Source organism: Thalassophryne amazonica, chromosome 1 (assembly GCF_902500255.1).
Source record: "Thalassophryne amazonica chromosome 1, fThaAma1.1, whole genome shotgun sequence".
NCBI classification, from domain to species: domain Eukaryota; kingdom Metazoa; phylum Chordata; class Actinopteri; order Batrachoidiformes; family Batrachoididae; genus Thalassophryne; species Thalassophryne amazonica.
In genome coordinates this window covers 149372974-149394664 of record NC_047103.1, presented here as the reverse complement: position 1 = coordinate 149394664, position 21691 = coordinate 149372974, and the positions used below count along the sequence as shown (strand labels likewise).

Below are 21691 nucleotides of genomic sequence, written 5' to 3'. Positions count from 1 at the left end.
AGATAGTCCACAAGCTGCAGTGAAACCACCTTTTCCAGAATTTTAGAGCAGAATGATAGATTTGATATCGGCCTATAATTTTTCAATACACCAGGATCAAGATTAGATTTCTTGAGTAGTGGTTTAACCACTGCAGATTTAAAACAATTTGGAACAGATCCAGAGTTTAGAGAAAGGTTAACAATTTCCAGCACAATCGGCCCAAGAATGGGCCAAAGATCCTTAAACAATTTTGTTGGTATAGGATCAAATAAACAAGTTGTGCTTTTAGTAGACATCTTGAGTTTCGTCAGCACACCTAGTGAGATACTATTAAATTCCGTGAATCTAGGTAGCACCTCAGTGGTAGTCCCCAGCTCAGTAGCTGGATACAATGACTAGACCAAAGTATGCTGAGATGTGCTCACCCTAATATCTTCTATTTTCTTTTCGAAATAGTCCAGAAAGTCCTGTGCTGAAAAAGAAGAACGACCAACAAGAGGCTGTCCATGAATAAGAAATGCCACCGTATCAAGCAAAAACTTTGAATTATGCTTGTTTTTGTTTATCAGTTCAGAGTAATAGGCCTGCTTCGTAGCCAATAAAGCATGTGTATAATCTAAAATAGCTTCACGCCACGCAAGGTGGAACACCTCTAATTTGGAACTACACCATTTCCGTTCCAACCCTCTAGCCTTCTGCCTAAGGTCACGCAAATAACTATTGAACAAAGGTGTCTGTGCCTTGGGAAGGCATGGCCTTAACAGAGGAGGCGCAATCTTATCAAGTGTGGTTTTTAGCACTAAATTCAGGCTATCCGCAAGACTGTCTACCGACTGGAAAAATTCATCAAGCTTGAAGTTAAGATTTCTGGTGGTCTCGCTTCGAGTTCAGTCAAAGTTGAAGGTTTAATACATCGTTGCAATGAAAGGTTGTTGCTCCACTAAATGCGGCAGCGTAATTGTAAACCTAATAAGCGAGTGGTCAGAGACCGCTGATGGAAGAGACAGGATGTCGATATTTGTGACAGCAAGGCCACGTGCAAGAACCAAATCCGGAGTATTACCACTGATATGCGTTGACCCATGAACTGCTGAAATCCTAATGCATCCATGATTTCCATAAATGTTTTACCAAGGGGATCAGAGGGCTTATTTATATGAATGTTAAAGTCACCAATAATCAAATTGTTGTCTGCACTAGTTGAAAGACTAGAGATGAACGTGCCAAATTCATCTAAAAAAATCAGAATATGGGCCAGAAGACCTATAGACAGTGACAATATAACATAGCTGATTTCCAGTTTTATGACCTTGACAGTACTTAGCATCATGGGCATAACGAAGAATCAGATGCCCAAATGAATATGTGAGTGTGTGGTAGCCGCTGCAACTGGAGTCGCGCCACTGCCAGCTTGGGGGGGACGTGGGCTACAGCTAAAACTGCACCGCCCCCACCGAAGGGGAAAGGAGTGACATTAAGCAGGCGCCGGAAAGGGGAGTGTTGCTGGGGGGAGGAGACGGGTGGGGGGAGGAAATGGAGCATGCTTCAGTCCTGTGAAAAGCAGTTTATTGTCTTTGTGAGTTGAAATAAGAAACAGCCAATGTTCCCCAGGCCAAAAAAAATTCCTCTGGAGGCCTGTAATGTTTTGGTTTGAGCAGTGAAAAACACTTTTTAACAGTTCCACTTGCACAACCAAATCCCAATTATGAATTAAGAATATTCCCAATTATGAATTAAGAATATTCACTGGCCTCTGAAATCTTCAACTTCAGCTGCAAGGCACGCATCTGCTCCAAGATGTCATCCAATTTGCGTCTGAGTTCAAGAGTCATCACAGTCTGAGAAAGCACTGCCTTGCCAATCTCGTTAATCATGATGGACAAGCGAGGGGCTGTGGTTCTTGATGCCGCCGTCTTGCCAATTTTCCGGTAGATAGGGCAGCACATAAGCCAAAAAGTACCAGCCCTGCTACCATAAGACCAAAAATGAATAAATCCTCGACGTCCTCAATGGAGAAAGGCGCCAAGCATGCAACACGCCAGGAACTCCAGGAGTCAAGAACATATCCTGAGGGATACATTCCATCTGGGCAGGTAGGATCCCCCGGTCCTGACCTTCTTGTAGAAAAATGGTGTCAGTAGCATTCAGAGACCAGCAGATCAGTTCCAGTAGATCCAGAATCCAATGTAATTTGAGGAATTCACATTCTGGTGAAGTAGGGACTTGAAGTTTAAAAGCAGAGAACAGAGATAAGGGAGAGTGGAGGAGATGCGATCGATTCCATTATCATTATTATTATTTTATTTCTACTTCTATTTTTTCATTTGATTTTTAAATGGACCACAATGGAAATAAGTATTTTCACTTTTTTATCATCCATGTATTTGTAACATATTTGCAATTGTTTATGTACTTACATTGAACATTAACATATAGATGATTTACCGCCCCATGCTGGAATGGCGTGTGAGTCCAGAATGTAATTATTAACGTCCAGTGTTCAGTGTTGTGAGCTCTCCAAAAATATTAGTCCTACTAATGTTCCATTTTGGCGGCGTTCATCCTTGACCCAAAATACATAAGCATGCCAAATGGCAAATGTCAGCTCACCCCAGTTTTTCTTTCACAGTTATACGCCCGCACGCAGAGCTTTTTGTCTTTTCTGCATTCTGCCGCAACCAGGTGCTTTTATTTTTACACACCCACAAACAGAGATGGTGGCGGAAGACCTCAAAAGCATTACACTTCTTGTTCATGGTATTGGCAACATGACACTTAACTCACTCATGGTAACAGCAACATGACATTTAACTAAACTGACTAAAGCAATTGAACTACAAACCCACAATAAATCAGTAACACTAACAACACTGTTAAACTAACATGAACCACTATAACAACATTTAAAACCCCAAAACCCTGACCTTCCAAGGTGCATTGCAGCACAACATTCATTGTTCACTGTTGTTAGCTAATATCATCAATTTCTCCAAAATATTAGTCCTATCAACTTTCTGTTTTGGCAGCATTCATCCTTGACCCAAAATACATAAACATACCAAATGGTAAATGGCAGCTTTCCCCGGTTTCTTCCTGATTAAAGCCATGCACACGCACGCAAACACGCACACAGAGGCCACTTGGATATTATAATATAGATGATGATAACTTGATATAACAATCATTCATACTGCTTCAAGCATTAAGATACACTAAAATAGAACACACATGTTAAAGTAAAATTACTGTATTTTCCAGAGTATGTCACTTTTTTTTGCTTGTTTTGGATGCCCTACGACTTATACCCCAGATTGACTCATATACCGAAAAATCACAAGTTTATTATTAATAATAGTAATTATAATAACTATTTACACAGGACTTTCCCGGGAGTCAAAGCACAAAACAAAATAAGCTTCAGTAATAAATGCCAGTAATAAAATGTGCACAAAAGTCATAACAGAGAAAAGGGTGCGACTTATAGTCCAGTGCGACTTATACGAGGTCTATTAGACAATAAACCGACCCTTTTATTTTTTTTTTAACTATATGGATTTGAATGACATGCGATTACACCAATCATGCTTGAACCCTCGTGCGCATGCGTGAGTTTTTTCACGCGTGTCGGTGACGTCATTTCCCTGTGGGCTGGCCTTGAGTGAGATGTGGTCCCGCCCTCTCGGCTGAATTCCTTTGTTTCACACGCTGCTCGAGACGGCGCGCGTTGCTTTATCAACATTTTTTCTGGACCTGTGAGGAATATCCGAGTGGACACTATTCGAGAAATTAAGATGGTTTTCGGTGAAAAGTTTAACGGCTAATGAGAGATTAGGGGGTGTTTCTGTCGGTGTAAGGACTTCCCACGGAACGGGACGTCGTGCAGCGCTTCCAGGCGCCGTCGTCGGCCTGTTTCGACCTGAAAACATCCTAATTTAAGGCTTAATTCACCCAGGACGTCGTGAGAGAACAGAGAAGATTCAGAAGAGGCCGGCATGAGGACTTTATGCGGACATTCCACTGTTTAAGGACATTTTTTAATGAAAGACGTGCGCGCAAATCCGCCGAGTCGTTTTCGTGACGACTTGGAAAATCTGTGTGCGCCGCGACAGGAAAAACACCTCCGTGTTGAAAACCATTTGTAAAATTCAGGCGGCTTTTGATGGCTTTCAACAAGTGAGTAACTGAGAAATTGTTTAACAGCTTGGGCATGTTCCAACTTGCCCGTTAAGGTTTCCAACGGAGGTGTTTTTCCTGTCGCGACCCCCCCGCGGTCGGGTCTGGCCCGACATGCGACTCTGCCCGCACGTTCTTTCATTACAAAATGTCCGTTAACAATGGAATGTCCGAATAAACTCCTCATGCCGACTTCTTCTGAAAGTTCACTGTTCTCTGACGACTTCCTGGGTCAACAGAGCCTGAAATGTGGAAGTTTTCAACTTGAAACGGCGACATGCTGCCGCCTCGAAGCGCAGATCGCCGTCAGGCACCGTGGGCCGTCCTTACGGCGACGCTACCAGACCAAAATCTCTCATCAGCCGTTAAAATTTTACCGAAAACCAGCTGAATTTATCGAATGGTGTCCACTCAGTTGTGCCTTACAGTTTTTGAAAAAAATTTTATCAAACAAAGCAGCAGTCTCTGAGCCATTCCTAAACAATGAAAAAATCGACGAGAGGGTGGGCCACTCCTCACTCAAAGACTGCCCACAGGCGAATGACGTAACCGACAGGCGTGAAAAAACTCTCGCATGCCCACGAGGGTTCAAGCATGTCTGATGTAATCACACGTGATTCAAATCCATATGGTTTTTGAAAAAAAAAAATAAGGTTGGATACTTTTCTAATAGACCTCGTATACACTGCTGAAAATAATTAAAGGAGCACATTTTAATCAGAGTATAGCATCAAGTCAATTCAACTTCTGGGATATTGATCTGGTCCTTTAAGTAGCGGCGGGTTGTTAATCAGTTTCAGCTTCTTTGGTGTTAATGAACTTAACAACAGGTGCACTAAAGTGGCAACAGTGAGAGAGCATCCAAAACAGGAATGGTTTTACAGGTGCATGCCACTGATGTTTTCCCACCTCATCTTTTATGATAGATTTTTCACTAGTTTGCATTTGACTAGGGCTAGTATCACTACTGGTAACACGGTGCAGTACCTGGACCCTGCAGAGGTTGCACAGGTTGTCCAACTCCCCCAGGATGGCACATCAATACTTGCCATTGCCAGAAGGTTTGCTGTGTCTCCCAGCACAGTCTCAAGAGCAGGAGGAAATTCCAGGAGACAGGCAGTTACTCTCGGAAAGCTGGAGAGGGCCATAGAAGGTCCTTAACTCATCAGCAGGACCGCTGTCTGCTCCTTTATACAAGGAGGAACAGGTTGTGCACTGCCAGATCCCAACAAAATGACCTCCAGCAGGACACTGGTGTGAATGTCTCTGACCAAACAATCAGAAACAGATTTCATGAGGGTGGCCTGAGGGCCCGACATCCTGTAGTGGGTGCTGTGCTCTCTGGCCAGCACCATGTAGTTCGATTGGCATTTCACATAGAACACCACAATTGGCACGTTGATGAAGCTGTATAACTGGTGATACAAAATGCAAAATTTACACTGTGCACAATTTCTCCAATCACAGCCACAAAACTCTATGACTTCTTTTGGGTTGTCTGGGTGCCTTGGTGGCTTTCCTCACTCTAATTCTTCTTCTTATGCACATCACCTAGTTTTTGAGAACTGTGTACTCCATGCAGATGTGCCATATTGTTTTCATTTCTTCGTGATTGATGGAAATAAAGTCCAAGACATATGGGTTGGTGCTGAGGCTGATTGGAATCCATCAGCAGACTCCAGTTGCTGCGCATCTATTGAGGGATGTTTTAGAGTTGTTGGCAAGTTATCCACATGTTCTTCAGCGGGTTCTTCTTGGAATTCTTGAGCCTGAAGTGGGCTTTATGAAGAAGGTGCAGTGTTCTCTTTAAGTTATTCTTACTCAACAGCAGTAGAATTTTTGCTGAGGAACTCTTCTGGTAGATGTGATCTGAGGTTGTAATAGGGTTTGTTGCCTGAGAGTGCTCTATGAATAAATGAATGAATGAATGAATGAATGACTCTTTATTTGGCACGCGGGCGCACACACATACTTAACAAAAGACTCTCTCATAATTCAAAACAAAACAAAAGAAAACAAAAATTCAAACAATTTCCCAGTTTTGTGCGGCTGAATGTGTGTAGGCTGAAGAAAAAGCTTATAAACGCCCACCCCTTTCAACAGTTGCTATACACACATACAGTAGTGTTCAGAATAATAGTAGTGCTATGTGACTAAAAAGATTCATCCAGGTTTTGAGTATATTTCTTATTGTTACATGGGAAACAAGGTACCAGTAGATTCAGTAGATTCTCACAAATCCAACAAGACCAAGCATTCATGATATGCCACACTCTTAAGGCTATGAAATTGGGCTATTAGTAAAAAAAAAAAAAAAGTAGAAAAGGGTGTTCAGAATAATAGCAGCATCTGCTGTTGACGCTACAAACTCAAAATTATGTTCAAACTGCTTTTTTAGCAATCCTGTGACTCACTAAACTAGTATTTAGTTGTATAACCACAGTTTTCATGATTTCTTCACATCTGCGAGGCATTAATTTTGTTGGTTTGGAACCAAGATTTTGCCGTTACTAGTGTGCTTGGGGTCATGTCTTGTTGAAACACCCATTCAAGGGCATGTCCTCTTCAAATAAGGCAACATGACCTCTTCAAGTATTTTGACATCTCCAAACTGATCCATGATACCTGTATGCAATATATAGGCCCAACACCATATTAAGAGAAACATGGCCCCATATCGTGATGGTTGCACCACCATGGCTTCCACTGTCCTTCACTGTGAACTATGGCTTAAATTCAGGAATTGGGGGTCGTCTCACAAACTGTCTGCGGCCCCCTTGGACCCAAAAAGGAACAGTTTTACTTCATCAGTCACAAACTATCATCCCATTTCTCTTAGGCCAGTTGATGTGTTCTTTGGCAAATTGTAACCTCTTCTGCACGTCTTTTATTTAACAGAGGGACTTTGCGGGGGATTCTTGCAATAAATTAGCTTCCACACAGGCGTCTTCTACCTGTCACAGCACTTACAGGTAACCTCCAGACTGTCTTTGATCATCCTGGAGCTGATCAGTGGGTGAGCCTTTGCCATTCTGGTTATTCTTCTATCCATTTTGATGGTGTTTTCCGTTTTCTTCCAGAGTCTCTGTTTTTTGTCCATTTTAAGCATTGGAGTATCATTGTAGATGAACAGCCTATAATTTTTTTCACCTGCGTATAAGTTTTCCCCTCTCCAATCAACTGTTTAATCAAACTACGCTGTTCTTCTGAACAATGTCTTGAACGTCCCATTTTCCTCAGGCTTTCAAAGAGAAAAGCATGTTCAACAGGTGCTGGCTTCATCCTTACATAGGGGACACCTGATTCACACCTGTTTGTTCCACAAAATGACAAATCACTGACTGAATGCCACACTACTATTAATGTTAACTCCCCCTTTTCTACTCTTTTTTACTTATAGCCCAATTTCATAGCCTTAAGAGTGTACATATCATGAATGCTTGGTCTTGTTGGATTTGTGAGAATCTACTGAATCTACTGGTACCTTGTTTCCCATGTAACAATAAGAAATATACTCAAAACCTGGATTAATCTTTTTAGTCACATAGCACTACTATTATTCTGAACACTACTGTATGTACACTCATAACAACAAATACCAAAAAAGGAAAAAAAAAAGAGCAGAGACACTATAGATTAATTAGTAAACTAAAATATCTGTACATAGCAGAACAAACAGCAGTATAACACACAGATAAAACAGAAGAACAGTAACAAAGTCAGTTAATTTATCATACAAGTAATTACATTGTTTTTATAAAGTCTTTTCAAGCCAGCCAAAGAACCAGATAATTTAATACTATCAGAACAGTTATTCCAGATTTTAACACCTTTTACGGAGATGCAGTGACTTTTTACAGTAGTTCGAATCTTTAAACTGTCAAATACTAATGTTCCTCTCAGGTGATAACAGGACTCCCTCATTTTAAACAGATCATGGACATGTTAAGGCAAGAGTTTATTGTTAACTTCATACATGGTCTGTATCGTAATATAATCAACCAAGTCCCAAAATTTCAAAATGTGTAAACAAGCAATCAGTGGGTTTGTTGGCTCACGATAAGGTTTGTTACTTATAACTCTTATAGCTTTCTTTTGTAAGAGAAGTATTGGGTTTGTGTTTGTTTTATATACAGTGGTGTTCCGAATAATAGTAGTGCTATGTGACTAAAAAGATTAATCCAGGTTTTGAGTATATTTCTTATTGTTACATGAGAAACAAGGTCTTGTTGGATTTGTGAGAATCTACTGAATCTACTGGTACCTTTTTTCCCATGTAACAATAAGAAATGTACTCAAAACCTGGATTAATCTTTTTAGTCACATAGCACTACTATTATTCTGAACACTGCTGTATGTTTCCCCAAACCTCAATGCAGTAGGTCATGTATGGGACAAGAAATGAATGATATAGCATAACCAATGAATGCTGGGAGAGGACATATAGTGCTTTATACAGAATCGCGATAACTTTTGACATTTTGGATTTAACATACTTTATGAGTTTTCCAACTTAATTCATCACCGATTGGTTTGAGTTACTATTTCAATCTAAGCATCATTCAAAAACAAGTTTCTACTTAAGTTCCTGGGCTTATTGTTATGTGTCGGACGCAGCTCGGAGAACCGACCAGCGTTTGAAGGACCCAGTATGAAATAAGCAGAGCACGGTACAAAGGCTAACTGAATTTAATACATAACAGTGATAATATAATAACAAAAAGGTGCGGCCTGGCGTGGTGCGCTCCCAGCAGCGCTAACGGTCCGGAGCCAGAAGCTGTTTCGGACCCAAGGACCCCGCCGACTCCCCCCAGGTGGCCGCAACAACCGAGTCTGTGAAAGAAGGAACCATTATGTGAGTCCACACTCTACACACAGAACACTTAAAGGTGTACAAACAGCAAACACTTCCTGGCTTGATTACTGATCAGCTTCCCAACCTGCAGGCATGGAACATCCAGTTCACAAAACTCCACTGCAGTGGAAGCTGATACGTGACTAACAAACAGCTCAATACAATAAGGTGTGAGGGACACCACATTTACTGACTGTATAACTGTTAGTCACAAAATCTAACGTACCTCAGGAAGTGTGCTGACGAGCGTGAAACCTCACCCCCTCCTCTTTCACAGACTGTGCATCAAACCTGGACGTTCTCAGCATCCGCTGCTGATGAGATGGCTCCCGAGACGACGATCTCACCCGTCTGGTCACAAGGTCGAGTCTCTGGCAAATACACACTGTGCACTCCAGTCTTAAATGCCAACATGTTCCAATCCATCCAGATGCACCACAGCTGTGAGTCCTGACGAGTCGCAGGTGATCAGGGTGAGGTCCTGACAGCCTCAGCAACACAGCCACTCAGTCCCAAACGCACGCCACCTGGGAGGAAAACCAAAAGACAGAAACAAACCGGCAGCCAGGCCCCCCCAGCCATATAACACTTATTTCCGAATGTAATACATTTTGTTTTACCCGAATGAAGCGATAATTTATTTGAATCAAACCAGTGTTGAGGTTTTGTAGTTCTCTATCCATCATGTCCAGGAGTTGTCCCAAATGATCCCCGCTACCAAACACAGTCATATCATCAGCAAAAAAAATAAAAAATATCTCACAGACTTGGAAACCAAACCTATATCATTATTTTACAACAGAAACAGCAACAGCCCAAGGACTGAACCCTGGGGCACCCTACATGTAATCCTTAAAAATTCAGAATTTGTCCCCCCAAAATGGACACACTGATACCTGTTGTGTAAATAGCTAGCTATCCAATCAAGGGCCAGTCCTCTAATACCGTACGTCTGTAATTTGTCCAATAGTAAAGTGTGGTTTATGGTATCAAATGCTTTCTGCAAATCAAAGAAAACTCCTATAGTGTATTTCTTCTCTATTGCATTTGTAACTTGTTCAACAAAATCAGTTGAAGCCAGTGAAGTAGTACGATTTTTTCTAAAACCATACTGCTGTTCACTGAGTATGTGATGTTGAGTTATGAAATCGTTCAGCGTCTTTACAAATATCTTTTCCAGAATTTCCAGGCCTTAAATGCTGAAATGGATGTACAAATGAAATGGGGCTGCACCTAAATTTCATAATCTGTTAATCTGTCAATAAATTTCTTGATTACCTATGCCCATAAAAATGTCAAAAATGGTGAAAAATGTTGATCAGGGTTAACCAGAGCTCAAGGTGATGCCTTCAAAAAACTTGCTTTATCCACAGCCCAAAAATACTAGGTTTACTACCAGATATGAGTAAAGTAGCTGCTAAAATAAACCAGAAAATATTCACATTTAATAATCTGAAGTCAATGAATTTGATCTCATTGTGGTTCATTTTATATCAAGTTTTTTTTCTAAAATTTACTCAAAAACATTTAATTGATTATCAATACAGTTAGTAATTAATGTAATAGTTGGATAAGTTTTGCTGTTGTAAAATGCTAAAATGAAATTAAGTTGACCCTCAACATGAAATATTTTGAGTTCATACATGCGGCAATGAATGAAAAGTCAAAGTAAATGTAAGAAACACTAACCCCCCCCAATATCATCCCAAACTTTTTGATTTGTAATACTGTTCTGGTTTCTGATTTGCTTTATTAGGAAAAACAGTTGTACAAAGTTCTTACAAAGTGTGTCATTACTTTAAAACTCAGTGTTTGGTGAGATTAACTCCACAGCTCCCAGTTTTATCTTTCAGGCATGGTGAGCTCAGCAGTGTTTGCGCATGCACATTGCAGCAATATGCACAATTTAGTTTCATTATTGTATTTATTTATTTATTTTTAGCTTCAACTGAACAAATCACTCCATTGATTTAACACATTTGCAACTGCATTTTAACTGGTTCAAAAGGCAGTGAAAAGCCGAGCTCGAGCTACCTCCTGTTCCTGAAGGCTACCCACTGGCTGCTCCTGGTGCAGAGCAAGTCGTGTCGATCTCAGAGCTCCAGTCCATATTAAGCAGTGACTGTTAGGTGACAACATCAAGGCACATGCCCTCATTAACATATGGGTAAAAAACAAACAAAAACCGCTAAGGAATAAATGTGGGAATGAAAGCGTAAGGAATTAAATTAACAGGAAATAAATAAATATATCTTTAAATGGTAAATAATAAGCAATGTGAACACAAAATAATTTGAGGAGAAATAATGTGCCAAATTATTTTATTAATCTATTTTTCAATTGATGTCCATATTTATTTATTTTCAAATAAACTTGCATATTTAATAATAAGAATTGAGGATTTAAAGCCTACATATATTTATTTATTATTGCACCGAATGGTTCATTCATTCATTTATTTTGAGTAATGGCAGGTTTGGCCCTCCATAACTGGATAGGTGTGTTGCTACATTTCGTCCTGAATGACTCCTTGCTGGATTTCACCTTGAGGTTGTCAGCAAGTTTCCTTCATTGAGGAGATGAAGTTAACAGCATTTCTCAGTTTACAGTGATGTGATGCAGAAGGGAACAGTTTTTGTATGTAGGGAATAATTTGCAGCCTTGAGAATTTTCGTGATTTTTCCAGAATTCTGGATTTTTTAGGATGATTTGGATTAAGTTTTTTTTTTTTTTCCACAAGTGTCTGCTTGGCACACAAAATAAGGCTTGAATTGGGTCTCATTTTGCCTAAAACCCAGGACCTCCTACACCAGGCCCTGGACCCCCAGCCGACTTTCAGGATTTTTCAGGATTTCTCATTCTCATACCTGAATTTGACTTCTGGGCGAAAACATGTTTCTGTAGATGTCACCTCTCATGACATTTTGAAACGGAGAACAGACTGGTTTGGGCGAGGGTCTGAAATTTGTGTTTGCTCATTGATTCTTTCCTGTGTTGTTGTTGTTGTTGTTGTTGTTGTCTGAGGTAAATCTGACTATTGTGCTATTTGTCAGCTGAGAATTTCATCAGCTCAGTTTAAGAGCCTGGTTTTAATGGATGTGAAAGGAAGGGAGGAAGTGACCGTCACTGTGCCTCCAGGAGAGGACAAGGTCTAAAATATGGACATGATAAAACATGAAAGACTGGGCGCCCCTGTCCAACCCCCCCTTAAATAAATGGTGTCCATTGAAGCATGGGTTCTCTGTAACGCCCTGTAGTTTTGCAAGCTGGCAATATATACAGCCTACCAGGTTTGCTAAGAGGACCACTCTCCAGTTGGTAATGCACGGCCTCATTCCTCCTGTCTCATTTTACTCTCTAATAATGGCTTTTATCTTCCACAGCCAGACACTTTTTATACCCCTCCTGCCCTTTACGTTTCCACACTGGTCTTTTGTCAGTGTTGGTGTAGCAGCTCAGTGATTATCACTGAGGCTGGAGTGTTTATCCGCTCAGTTGCTTTTTTTGTTTTTGTTTTTTGTTTTTTACTCCAGACTCATAGAAAGAAATGCTTAAATGTAATTTTTAAATTAAAAACACTGAGACGGTGAAAGTGGCTCATCAAATCTGTGTTGATGCAGGTGCTGCAGAGTGGAACATGCGAGGGGGAAAAACATAAATGAAACGGCTCTGTTTGTTCATTCAACCGTCCTTGACTTTGACAAGGATTTGAGTCGATTGAAATGGTAATTATTCCACTAAATGGCGCGGCGCCTTCATGTCCTACCAATCTTTGCATTGTGCTTCTCTTGAACACGTAGTACAAAAAAATGCAGTGGCGAAAGTTGGCTGGTGAAGAAGCCGCCATTATATACATCTGTGTGTGCATTAATAAGTCATCCCTCTGTTTCACACCACTTTTTCTTTCTCACCCCTCTCTCCATTCTCTCACACCGTTTTGTGTGTGTGTGTGTGTGTGTGTGTGTGTGTGTGTGTGTGTGTGTGTGTGTGTGTGTGTGTGTGTGTGTGTGTGTGTGTGTGTGTGTGAGATCATGCACAGCGCTCCCCTTCCTTCAGATCGCCATATGCTTCACAGTTTTGCATCATTTCGTATGCAACGCTTTAAGGAAGTGCTCGAACCCGCTGAATTTCGACACAGTTCGCTGTGCTGCAGCCTGGAGTGCACAAAATAACTTTTGTTATTTTAAATGTGAGGCACTCACGTTATAGCTGTTGCATAAAAACTATATAATTATTTAGATGCAGTATGGTACTTTTGCCAACTGATTTCTGTATAATTGGGCTTTCCTGCAATATATTGTTACTAACAAAAACAGCTCCATGGGGCCGGGCTTCTGTGGAAATGCTGCAGTTAATGAACAAGATTTGATGTGCATTCTGCTTTTATGACAAACTGGACTAACATAGGTGCTGAAACCAAATCTGCGAGTCTTACATTTGGGCTCGCCGGTTTGATTTCGCGCTGTTCACCAGCAGCCTCTTGTACAGCAAACCTCTGTGCTCTCTGCTGCCGTCTTAAATACTTCTCGCCAATCACCTTGAGAGTGCACGCGGCACATTTTGATTTATTGTGCTGGCCCGGTTGCTTCTCCATCTTCGACCCCAGCTTGTCACAAGGCAGCTATAATTGGGAGATGCTCATGACCCACCTAACACAGCAGCCCAGTTGGAGAGGGTGGCATCCTTGGGAATTCTATCTCTCTTTCTTTTTTTGATCTTTCTTTCTTTCTGTTCCAGGGAAAGTAGGGCACCCAGCAGCACCATTAATTGTTTTGCCCTTTTAAATCTCAAAAAACAGTGGAGAACAAGCGAGAGGGTTGGATGAAGAAATAAAGGACGCAGCCTCACTGTCTTTGCGCTCTCCTTACTTCTAGGAGGCCTCGGATACTTTCGCCGAGTGGGAGAGGCTGATGAAGGGGCTGGGGTCAGGGGCCGTCACCGTGGACAACCCCTTCACTGAAGTCATGGGCCTGGTCACACAAATGTACAAGCAAACAGCCATTGCCAAGGTACTGCAATACCAGATGGTACTATTACATCTTGTTTTACAGCAGCAAAGGTACGTAAGCAGGCGGTACCACAGAGGATGCATTTCTTTGAACTGTAAACAAAGTATCAGCATGATTCCTCGGTAGATAATAAAAGTAATGTTTCAGCTTTAAAGTGGTCATGATGTAAAATTTTCTGGAAGGTGATGCAGGTAATGAGGAGCCTTTAAAACTGAAATTAATCCACAGAGGTGATCCATCCTTAAAATCATCCGTATTCAGATATTTCTGACACGATCAGTTACTGACGCTTGTGGACATCTGGACATCATCTAAAATCCTGGTTACAGCAGTGAAGTTTGTACACGCATGTGGAACCTTGGGGATGTTTGGCATGAAAGCCCAACCCCATTAAAACGTAAAAGGTAGATAAAACCACATTATGCTCAATGGAGCAGGTAGCTGAGTTGATAAGGAGCTGGTCTGCAAATATGTACAGTGCATCCAGAATGTATTCACAGCACTTCACTTTTTCCACATTTTTTTGTTACAGGCTTATTCCAAAATCGATGTAACTCGTTTTTTTTCCCTCAAAATTCTACACACAATATCCCATAATGATGACGCGAAAGATGTGTATATACACTCAACAAAAATATAAACGCAACACTTTTGGTTTTGCTCCCATTTTGTATGAGATGAACTCAAAGATCTAAAACTTTTTCCACATACACAATATCACCTTTTCCCTCCAAATATTGTTCACAAACCAGTCTAAATCTGTGATAGTGAGCACTTCTCCTTTGCTGAGATAATCCATCCCACATCACAGGTGTGCCATATCAAGATGCTGATTAGACACCATGATTAGTGCACAGGTGTGCCTTAGACTGCCCACAATAAAAGGCCACTCTGAAAGGTGCAGTTTTGTTTTATTGGGGGGGATACCAGTCAGTATCTGGTGTGACCACCATTTGCCTCATGCAGTGCAACACATCTCCTTCGCATAGAGTTGATCAGGTTGTCAATTATGGCCTGTGGAATGTTGGTCCACTCCTCTTCAATGGCTGTGCGAAGTTGCTGGATATTGGCAGGAACTGGTACACGCTGTCGTATACGCTGGTCCAGAGCATCCCAGACATGCTCAATGGGTGACATGTCCGGTGAGTATGCCAGCCTTGCAAGAACTGGGACATTTTCAGCTTCCAAGAATTGTGTACAGATCCTTGCAACATGGGGCCATGCATTAGCAATCATGGTGTCTAATCAGCATCTTGATATGGCACATCTGTGAGGTGGGATGGATTATCTCAGCAAAGGAGAAGTGCTCACTATCACAGATTTAGACTGGTTTGTGAACAATATTTGAGGGAAATGGTAATATTGTGTATGTAGAAAAAGTTTTAGATCTTTGAGTTCATCTCATACAAAATGGGAGCAAAACCAAAAGTGTTGCGTTTATATTTTTGAGTGTGTGTGTGTGTGTATATATATATATATATATATATATATATATATATATATATAAACTAAGAAATCACACGTACATAAGTATACACAGCTTTCGCCATGAACCTCAAAATTGAGCTCAGGTGCATCCTGTTTCCACTGATCATACTTGACATGTTTCTACAGCTTAATTGGAGTCCACCTGGGGTAAATTCAGTTGATTGGACATGATTTGGAAAGACACACACCTGTCTACAGATAAGGTCCCACAGTTGACAGTGCATGTCAGAGCACAAACCAAGCATGAAGTCAAAGGAATTGTCTGTAGACCTCCAAGACAAGATTGCCTCGAGGTAAAAATCTGAGGAAGGGTACAAAAACATTGCTGCTTTGAAGGTCCCAATGAGCACAGTGGCCTCCATCATCCATAAATGGAAGAAGTTCGAATTCACCAGGACTCTCCCTAGAGCTGGCCACCCATCTAAACTGAGCGATTGGGGAGAAGGGCCTTAGTCAGAGAGGTGATCAAGAACCCGATGGTCACTCTGTCAGAGCTCCAGCAGTCCTCTGTGGAGAGGAGAACCTCCCAGAAGGACAGTCATCTGTGCAGCAATGCATCAGTCAGGCCTGTATGATAGAGCGGCCAGATGGAAGCCACTTCTTAGTAAAAGGCACATGGTAGCCCACCTGGAGTTTGCCAAAAAGCATCTGAAGAACTGTCAGACCATGAGAAACAAAATTCTCTAGTCTGATGAGACAAATGTTGAACTCTTTGCCGTCATTTGTCCCTTTGAATTTTTAAAACAACAAAAAAATCGGGGTACTTCGTGGATGAATAAGTTTTTAATGTTTACAGATAGATTTTTGCTTCACATACCCGATGAAGGTAACTGTGACAGCGTTCTTTACCGCACATTCCTCTGCTGAGTGCCAAAATGGACTACAGTTTTTCAACATCTTGAAGAAAGTGATAAGTATTTCTCAAGGTCTTTCTCTAAGAAAAATAAGATTTTTCACCACCGAATCTGTTGCTAACATTTTAATCTACATATGACAAGCATCAGCTTTAATTGCAAAAAATGATGCAAACACCTACCCTCTAGGGTGGAGGTAATGAACACATAAACCACGTCCTGTAACCACAGTTACACCGTTTAGGCCATGCTATAGGTGAACAAACTGACATGCAATCAAGATCCTGCAGAGCTCGAAGCCTAAACTACATTTAAACTTTCCGGTGATTTTATACAACACAGCTTCTCTGTCATCATCATTTGAAAACCAGACAAAGTGTCTGATCCACTGCAATTTATCCATCTCTAAAATGAGCTAAAAATTGCTTTCTTATTCATTTTAATGTTTTAGGAAATCGTGTACAACATCATGTTCAGAACATTTGATCGACCACTCAGTGAAATCTCATGGAAAACCATCGCCATGGTAACAGGACCTAATGGCCACCAGTGAACGAAGCACTTAGACAAAGTAGGGAGTTATAACAGAGGTATTATTTAGTTGCGTCCAGCGTGGCATGACTACACCTTATCTCAAAGTTACACTTCACACTAAAATAGCATCTCTGTGATGCTGTTGCTATGGAGACTCAGTCGCCTCTCAGCGTCAAGTGAGTTTTTTTTTTTAATGAGGGAGAAATAAGGAAGCTCAGTGTGGAAGGTGGGCGATATGAGGAAGGGTGAAGTCACAGCACGCAGTGCCTCGCATCTTATTTAAAACAAGAAACTAGCAGCCTGTTTCCTGTTTACACATACCTATAAATTGGGTATTTGTAGTATTTGGCATGTAAATTGTTTCTGTCTTCATTAACCTTGAGGCTAAATTGCAGATGCTAGAAGCTTTTTACACCATGTCCTCCACAGGATGGTTGAATGCAATGTCATATTCCTACTCATCTCTTTAAAACAAACTCTTTATAAGATTAAGCGCCTTGGGGCAACCGTTTGTTGTGATTTGGCGCTATATAAATAAAATTGATTTGATTTGAATAAACTGCCCAACATAGTATCACTTGCCAGTCATCTGCTAGTTCGAGGGCCAGCATTTCTACCAATTAGCCCTACACCCTCAGCACAGAGGAGCACGACCTCGAGGGTAACGAAGACCGAAGATAACCACAGAATGCAATCATCGACGTCCCCGTCACTCAGCCTGCCTCCAAGCTTGGATCTCCTCTGCGCTCGATGTTGTTTGCTGATTGGATTTCTGCTAGGTTTAGCCTAACACCGGACCTCCTTTCATTGCAAAGGCCCCCCGCCCACTCACCCACCTCAGAGCCGGTTCCACCGCCACAAACTCATTTCCTCTCCGATCGGGTTTTTGAGTCAGACACGCTTTCTCTGCTTCAGAAAAAAACCCCGCGTGTTTTCTTCTTTTTTGGGATCACTGGGAGGGGTGTGATAGATTCGCACATTTATGTCAGCCTGACGAGCATCACGGCCCCTGCCTACTTGCCAGTCCGCCTGGTGACTGAGCTGCCAAATGCATTTGGGGTATTTTTACTGCTTTTCCTGCCAAGCATCTGCTCCCAATTACCCAGAGAGGACAGCTCTGATGCTGGACTTTAAAGCAAGCTAACGGGCCGCTTCAGACAGCCGAGAAGTTTGTGCACTAATTAAACTCAACGGAAAGAAACCGGCGAAGCCAAGCCGTCAATAATGAGGACCTGCTAGATCAGAACAGGGTCGGCAGGCCTGGCAGAGAGATTCATTATCAGGCGCATCGGCTAATTATCAGCAAGGCAAAGCAGAGGTTCTCCCACCAGAGCAGGTGTGATGACTGCAGAGGTTGTCAGGTTGCAGGAGGTGTTGAGATTATGGCGGTGGGATTTTACACCACTGAGAACGGCCTGTCTCCAAAACCGTCTAGTAAGGGCTCTGTTTGACTCAAATCAAACCTCGGTATTTCTCACTAGTTGGTGCTATTCTCGGATGCTTTATGGCCTGGGGCTCTTAAATGAGCCGAGCCTGGTGCTCAGTGACACGCTCGTACAGCACATCCACTGCAGCTTTGCAAAAAAAGAAAAAAAAAGTGGAAGGAACGGGCACGGCCATCACAGTGTGATCGCTGGACAGCATTGCATGGTGAAATGATAGATACAGATACCTGCAGGGTACAGTTAACTCGCAAGCAGGTTTCTTTTTAGATTGTTAGATTCCCGCTGTCAATCAAGCTGGGTGCGTGGGGGGGTCACCAGGAACAAACAACAGTGTGGTAAATTTTTTGTTTTTAAGCCATTACTATTATTTTGGTTTACTTGCTTTGCACATACTCACTGCCGAATTTAAATTTAAAATACAAGATGGCATAAGAATGAACCCAGTTGTAACTCGAGAATAAAACTAAGCTTTTATGTGCGGTAGTATTTTTGGATTCCACTTGTCACTTTTGACAGTTTTAGCCTGCATTTTTTTTTTTCAGCCCTGGTTTTTGCAAGTCCTGGAGAAATTCTAGGAATTATATCAAATGTTTTGTTCACACTTTATTGCTAAAATAAGCAAATTTTACAGTACAGTGGAATAGTTTAGAGGAATACAACTCAGTCATGTTTTTGGGTTTTTTCTTTATTTGCATCTCAGTAAAATAACAAAGTTCATGCTAAATTTAAAAAAATAAAGGTTATAGAGAATTTTGCGTGTTTTGCTAACATAGCATACCCTGTTCTCCCATCAGAGGGCTCAGGGTTTGTCACGTGAAATTCTGCCTGAAGAGGAGGGGGTGGGCCGATGCACAAGCATGGCCAGTATCATGTACATCGGAATGTCAATTTCAATAAAACGTCTTTGCGCTTGATTAAATGTATTTCATGTAATTTAATTTAATTGCAGGTGGGCGTATAACCAACTTTTTCCAAAAAGGGAGTGGGGATGTTGCTTGGCCCTGGGCCCTCCAACGGGCAAATACAGTATTCACCTGAATGAAAACCTGATTACTTTGTATGGTTACAGCCAGTGCAGGATTCCAAAAATACTGCAAACGGAATCGATAAAGTGGTCAACATGTTCTTGTAAATGCATGAGACAGTTAACCTTGTAGAATTCAGTTTTTAAAGATAATAGGTGGTAACAGTAAATATTTAATGTACAGTGATTTACACTTTTCATTGTAAATATTGGCTATATACCTGGATGTTTTTCATTGTTTTTGCAGCGTCTTTGCGATTTAATTTTTTAGCATTCCTTTTATTGCTGCATAGCTAAAAAACATCCCTTTTATTAATGTGCTGAGAGTCACCTGATGTGTCCTTTGTTCAGTTTCTTATAAGGTGATTGTTTTTCAACTGGTGTCACTCAATGCTAAAATGTAGAAAACAAAAGTACACACCAAGTTGTGAAATATTGATTTGCTTTCACTATCTGTGCGTTGACAAATGTGCTCTCGTTACTCCATGCGCTATCTCCTTTTAAAATCGGGATCTCTGGCATTCAGTAGAGAATTGATCACTTAGAAAGGATGCCGTGGTGATTAATTGACTTCTTCACTGATCTGGCCGATTCCTCTGTGTCCTACCAGTGAAGTGATGGATTCAGTACCTTGCTTTCATCTGTGTCTATTTCTGTATCTGTGTGTGTGTGTGTGTGTGTCCTGGCCAGGCAGGAGCTGTGAAAGACTACATTAAGATGATGCTGGAGGCAGAGCAGCTGAAGTTCTTGGTGTTCGCCCACCACCTCACCATGCTGCAGGCCTGCACCGAGGCCGTCATTGAGGCCAAGGTAACCTCTGGCTGTCTGTAGGCAACTGAATCTTCTTAAAATATGTTAAAGGGCGAGTAAAAGATGCCTGAAATACAGCAGCAACCAGTGGGAGAGGTGTTTGGGAGCAACTTAACAATTCAAACAGATACTGGCTGAGGTTTGAGTTATGAAAACCAATAAATGATGCCTGGAATTTCTAGGGTGTGGGCAAGCTAAACTTTTGAAAGTTGGGGTTCGAGACAGTTTTGTGGTTAAAATTGACTGGACGGTAACATCACGTAGACAGCAGTATGTAAATGAGGATTTTGCATGTGTTAATGGCCAGAGTGCAAAAAGAAATTAAATCAGTGACTTGCAGTTGTGCACCTTTATTATCCACAAACTCTGCCACACAACTGAGCATGTTCACACTCTGACATTTAATTAAAAAAAACTGAAAAAGAAAGAAAAAAGCCATTTTTGCCAGTGGAACTCACACAGACAACTGTGCACACAACTCTGTGTGTACCACCAGCATAATGAAGTATAATTATTCATCAGTTTGCTTAAATACTGTGGATGGATGGAGAAATAGGAGATTGTTTGTTTGTTGTAATAGCTAGTGCATGAGTGTGTTCATATGCTGTGCATCCTGTAAATACAGCTGTGATGCCACACACAGACTTTGAAATGTGCACCTGTGTATGGACCACCTGTTAGGCATGGAGACTTTTATTCATAAAGAAAGAAGTATCAAGCCAACTTCTGATGTTTATAATGAATGTGTTTTTTTTTTTCTGCATGACATCTGCTGGAACAGCATTCAGGAATAGCCTTTTGCCAAGTGCAGTCAGTTAATTGCAAGCTTTAAAACTCACAATATGCATATGCTATCAGCATTTGCTTAATTTCCTTTTGTCTTTGATAAAGTGTGTTGTGCAAACCTCACCTATTTTCATGTTCCCTCCCAGAATTTTGTGCACTCAGACGGACAACCCCCAAATTGCATTTGCATGAATACAAACTTGCTAAATGGACAATACACAATATTTTGTACATTTGATAATCACCATTCTCAGCATGCAGGTGCATTTGCAGATATTATGGGATTTTCACGTTTTTACACATGTAAAACTTTAGTGCAGGGGTGCCCAAGTTCTATCCTCGAGATCCACCTTCCTGACACTCTTAGTTGTCTCCCTGCTCCAACACACCTGAATCCAATGAAAGGCTCATTAAAAGCCTGCTAACGAGTCTTTCATTGGATTCAGGTGTGTTGGAACAGGGAGACAAAAGTGTCAGGAAGGTAGATCTTGAAGACCGAACTTGGGCACCCCTGCTTTAGTAAATGTGGCCCTGTTTTCACCTAAATTTCTTTGTTTCTCAACAGGCTTTCTCAGAGTTATGAACAACCCCATTTCCAAAAGAGCTGAGACAGTATGGAAAATGTAAATAAAAACAATATGGTAATTTGCAAATCATTTTGAACATATTTTATTGAAAATAATACAAAGACATATGAGCGATGGTGGCTCAGTGGTTATTACTGTTGCCTC

At 41.2% G+C, this 21691-nt stretch overlaps 1 protein-coding gene across 1 annotated transcript in view; it reads left to right on the top strand.

Moving 5' to 3' along the window:
* Positions 1-21691, top strand: part of zranb3 (zinc finger, RAN-binding domain containing 3) — a 320504-nt gene that overhangs the window by 110663 nt on the left and 188150 nt on the right. Inside the window, exons 8-9 of the mRNA XM_034175776.1 lie at positions 13885-14019; positions 20055-20174. Coding sequence (XP_034031667.1) covers positions 13885-14019; positions 20055-20174 — 255 coding nt within the window. The remainder of the gene's footprint in view (positions 1-13884; positions 14020-20054; positions 20175-21691) is intronic.